General features: G+C 38.3%; 1 protein-coding gene across 1 annotated transcript in view; it reads right to left on the bottom strand.

The window, feature by feature from the left end:
- The window catches only part of CARD19 (caspase recruitment domain family member 19), a gene marked incomplete at its 5' end in the record, with an annotated part of 12,821 nt that extends 8,352 nt beyond the window's left edge, over positions 1–4,469 (bottom strand). The window contains 3 exon segments of the mRNA XM_072420969.1: positions 885–944; positions 2,820–2,973; positions 4,323–4,469. Of these exon segments, the coding sequence (XP_072277070.1) occupies positions 885–944; positions 2,820–2,973; positions 4,323–4,469 (361 nt within the window).
- Between the last annotated feature and the right edge of the window lie 706 nt (positions 4,470–5,175).

Raw genomic sequence — 5,175 nt, 5'->3', positions numbered from 1 at the left:
AATGCTTTCTTACGTTGGTGGCCATGGGAGAAGAACCCTTACACTAGTGGTTAATAGGAGAGATGCCCAATTACACTGGTGGTCAGTAGAAAAGAAGAATTCCTGTCTAGTATCAGTATCAGCGTGCAGCCCTTTGGAGTTAAAAAAACTTTTTTCCCCAATTTCTATTGTGATCCAGCCCTGGAGTGTCTTGGAAAGAAAAGGTGTAAGCTCGCAAACCCTATTTAAAGTACAGCACTGCCTAATATATTGGCGCTATATAAATCCTGTTTATTAATGATAATAATAATATTAGTAGGTGGGCCAGACACTAAATTCCTTTTCCAGTTCAGAAATTCAGGGTGGCTCAGGGAGAAAGGCTGTGTATCCTGTATGCAGGGAGAGCCAAGGAGCCCCCACCAAAATTTAGGTCTGAAAGGAGAGTCTCAGGGACAGCCAGGAGGCCAAACTGTTGGTATTTACTGTTAGACCGTGATGAGACTGATCTCCTGCCAGGAAAGACCCTGGATGTGTAATTTCCATGCATGTTTTGGAGTAAATAAAAGTAGGCAAAATGCCCTGAACAATGAATTGGAGATGGGACTAACTCTATGTGCGGTGTGTTTGATGCTAATCCCTCACACAACTAATGCAGCTAAACTGTTACTTCATTTAACTATGTGCATCACCCAAAACTTTTCTGTAACCACCCGGCTGTTTTTGGGTGGTCACTGAAGAGTTGGGTCACAATACAGGGCTGTCACCTGCCTACGATTTCTACCCACCCAGCTTCTTCCCAAAAAAATTCTCGGGAGAACAAATTTAGGAGATTATATGTTAACCATTTCTATTGTTTGGATAAACACCAACATGCAATTCATGAATTATTTTTTTAAATTACTGACCTCGCTCATTGAGAATCATTTTCTCCTGGTCTTGACAAATTTCTACAGGATCTGGGCTATCTGGAATTTCACAAAAAGACAGCTCTATCAGTGATTTTACAAATACAATGAATACAAATACATTCTGACAGGTCACTGTATCAGCATTAAAACTCTTAAGGCTAACAAATAGTCCTTAGACTCTGCTCAAGTGACCGTACTTTGTTATATTCTCTAAAGGTTTGCCTTGTAGGAGAGCATCATGGGAGTTTGGGATTTACATCACCAAAGCCTGTAAACCGTTGGTACTCACAGATCAGGCCAATTCACAGCTGCCACATATACCAATATTGTTGAGGAGGGAAGTCAGGCATTGTGGCCCATCCCAAACATAAGTCAGGTCACAGACCTGTGTGTGCAGAAACCGCTCTGTAATAGGAGAAAGGATATGTGATTTTGATAGGCCACATGTCTAAGCTATACTTCTATTGCAGAGCTTTTTGAGCTCTATCCACCAGAAAGAACTCAATCAACATAGTCTTAACTTTTATAAACAGGGCCACTGTGTGTGTGATGCAGCACAATTTAACACAGAGTAGGTAGTGCTCTCTGTTTTAAATTACCACCTAAACGTTTAAAAAAATTGGCCCATTGAAAATATATTTAGTTATATGAAAAGTATGGTTTTCATTTGTACTTTCCATCTTCTATCTATAGCTAACATTGTACAATACGGTATATAGAAAGTCCAAAAATAGTTGTGTCCCCTTCCTATGTAACTGACTGGCTTCTTTTTGTAGAAGTCTCCAGACCTCAAAATAAAACTACCGGTGCCATGTGTACCACCTATGCACATTCCCCTAACATATTCTATAAAGCAGTGCCCCGCTCCTGAGTAACCACTCACAAGACCTAAGAATGGTCACATGAAGGCAAAAGACTAGCATGACAGTGTGCAACTTTATTCTATTCTAGTGCTGGGTATAGTTGTTATTGGCGTTTGAATCTCCAGCTCAAATTCCGTGTTCCTATATTCCAAGCACAGGCAAAATGCCAGTTAGCAGCACAGAGACTTTTCTAAGGACTGTGCTTGTTGCAGAACTTTGGGGAAATAGCTTGAGCAAAAATGTTTGGTAAGAGTGCGGCTACTGAAATCACACCAGTTATTTACAGTTATACACAGGCAATGTTCCCCCCATTGTTGCTAATAAAATTCACCTTATTTTCTCATATTGTGACTGTTAACCAAGTGAAATCACAGCAATTGTTTTCAGCTGTACACAGGCAATTATTTGTCATTGGTAATGTTAAAAAAAAATTCTCTTTTTTTTCATACTTTGACAATTACCAAGAGAAATAACCGAAATTAGCTACAGTTATAAAGAGACCTTTTTTTTTACCAGTGTTTTAAATAATTCACATTATTACATTTTGTGATGCTTACCAAATTGTTGATCATTGACTTGTTTCAGTCACCTGTTCTTAATGCGATGGAGTAAGTGCACCACATACCACCCTGGCAACCAACCGTACAACTAGAGGTAAACAGGATGGATGACAAAATGGATTCAGACACCCCCATGCTTTCCAAGATTCCTAAAATTGGACATTCATCTGGGAGCCCCTCTTGGGGGTTAGTGATACGACTATGGACTTTGTAAAGCGCTGCTTAATTGTTAAAAAATCTGCAATTTACGAACCGGTTGAATTTCTCCAATGATCCCACCAGATTTTATCCCATTTGGATTTTTTTTATGGTTCACTAACCTCTATTCTATTCTTGCCCCGGTTTTAGGAATAATGATTGTGGGCAGCAGAGCTAACGGTGATAAACACAAACACAACCTTACAGCTTAGAATGACACCGCTTTCCTTTTGTTTCTCTGCTTGTTTACAAAGACCCAGCTCTCCCTTTTTCTATTGTTTTGCTCATACACATATAAATCTAGAACTTACTTAAGTTGCTTCTACTTGGTAATGCGGAATAAACTTTGTCTGCATTGTTCTGTAGAGCCCTGTAAAACTCCAGACATTCTCGTTCTCCTTTTTTCTGGAGATGCTTCAACAAGTCAGCCAGCCGAGTACGCAGAGGAATTTTCAGGTTTCTAAACTGTAAATGAGAAAACTTAGATTTGTCTGACAATTAATAATAGACGTATCAACCCTTTACTATTGGCAATGGCAAGTACACACAAGCAGATTCGCTGTTAATTTTGCACTCCACTGACCGGTCCAATTTATATTCTAGTTGGAAATTCATCTATTATACACGCATGTATAGGATTACAATTCAAATTTGTACACATGAAATAACTTGTAAACTTTCCATTGGTATTTATCAGCTCATCTGATCTAGCCACAAATAATTGAAACCCAAAAGTGATGAACACCCTTCATAATAATTTTTTGATTGAATTGGAAGTAAAAATTTGTGTGTACTATCCCTAATAGTCTTCTAAGATTTAAATGTTTGGTTTTAAACTAAGAAAAAAACAATCTGTGTTATCTGAAAGTAAAATATCACTATATATAAATACATGTTACAATTCACTGTAGGAAGGAAGCAGTATTCAACATTCACAATGTATCAGAGATCAGCATTCTGTTATGTGGCCAAGCCAGGCAGGGGATTAAGAACACACCTTGACAACAATCCTGGCCATACACTTGGCCACTATTTTTCAATCAGGGTTCCCCCGGAGGTTGCTAGGGGTTCCTTGAGCAGTGAGCAATTTGTGTCTTTTAGAACAGTTTAACTGACACCTACTTAAGTCGTGGCTTGAGTAGAAAGTAAATTATAAAAAAGAAAAGACAGAAGAAAGCAAGGCTTGGGTTTGTAAAATCAGCAGTTTAAAGTAACTTTTTTTAGTAAAGAGTTAGATAATTTGTATAAATATCAACAAGCTCAAGTACAATCTTATTAGCTGGTCATCCCCATTAAACGTCATGGCAAATAAGACCATATAGCTATACAGGAGAATCCCTAAAAAAGTATGCTGTCTCGTTTTCTGAGGCGTTTCACCTACGGGCTTGTTCAGGGGATTTGTGGAGAGCATATAGGTAAGGTAGTTGAAAAAAATTTTTCACGGGGTAATTCCTCATAGTTAAAGTCAAAAAGTAATCCCAATGCCTTGAGCTATTCAATGGGAAAGACATAGCAATCCAGGTGGAAAAGTGCTGGGGTGGTATTCTGTGACAGCTGTCCCCAGCTTTCTTTCCTTTTTTATGATCTTGCATATATTGGAGCCGACAAATACTGTTTTCCAAATAGATTGGAGGAAGGAATACTTTCCTTTGTTTGGTAGAAAGAAAGTTAACTGTATGATTTTGCACACCTTTAAATTGAAGCACCTGAAATACATTGCTCTGATTTAGAATGAAAATTTAATTAGACTTTAGATAATAATATTTTTGCAGGGAAGAGAGCAAGATGGAACCAATAAGGAGATAATAAAGTACCTTTTCAGCTTCCTTGTTTGACAGAACCTGAGGATAGACACGATTTAGCTGTAAAATAATCCTGTCCACAATCCGCTCATTAAGGATTCTGTTGCTCTTCAAATATTGCCTGTCCTGATGTAGCCGGTCAGAGTGGGAGATGTCTGAAAATATTAATTAAAATTATTATATGTTATCCAAACTTCATTTGTATCTTTCATTGTAAAATATAAGCAATCTGGAATTCTGAAATATGCATTGCATATGGGGGTGTTCAAACAAACAGCTAAAATACATATAATTCAACATATTCTTTCCTGCCAAAAGCAATTTATTCTGATCATAAATTGGAAGTACAGTGGCTTAGTGGTTAGCACTCTGGTCTTTACAGCGCTAGGGCCCAGGTTCAAATTTAAGCCCAGACACTATCTGCCTGCCATGGAGATTGCAGGTTTTTCCTGTGTTTACATGGGTTTCCTCCCACGTTCGAAAAACACGCAGTTAGGATAATTGGCTTTCCTCCAAAATTGACCTTGGACTGTGATAATGACATATGACTATGGTAGGGACATTAGATTGTGAGCTCCTTTGAGGGACAGCTAGTTATATGACACTTTGTGAAGTGCTGTGTTATTTGTTGGCCCAATATAAATACTGTGTCATAATAAACGTTTGTGATCCTGGCAACTCTCGGTCAGACAGCATAGCCTGAAGCATTACAACTCAGTCAAAAAGCCACCCCTTTCCTGTTGATTAGCTTATGAAGTAGCAATTGAACATCATTATGGTCAACAAAAATGCATAAGAGGGGAAATCATTCGTCTCCCAGGCTAGATTTTCTGAGTCGGATACATAAAACTTCAATAAAGACAGA

Source organism: Pyxicephalus adspersus, chromosome 8, assembly GCF_032062135.1.
Source record: "Pyxicephalus adspersus chromosome 8, UCB_Pads_2.0, whole genome shotgun sequence".
In the NCBI taxonomy this organism is placed as follows: Eukaryota; Metazoa; Chordata; class Amphibia; order Anura; family Pyxicephalidae; genus Pyxicephalus; species Pyxicephalus adspersus.
The sequence above is the reverse complement of the archived record's forward strand: the minus strand, read 5'-3'. Positions and strand labels throughout refer to the sequence as shown.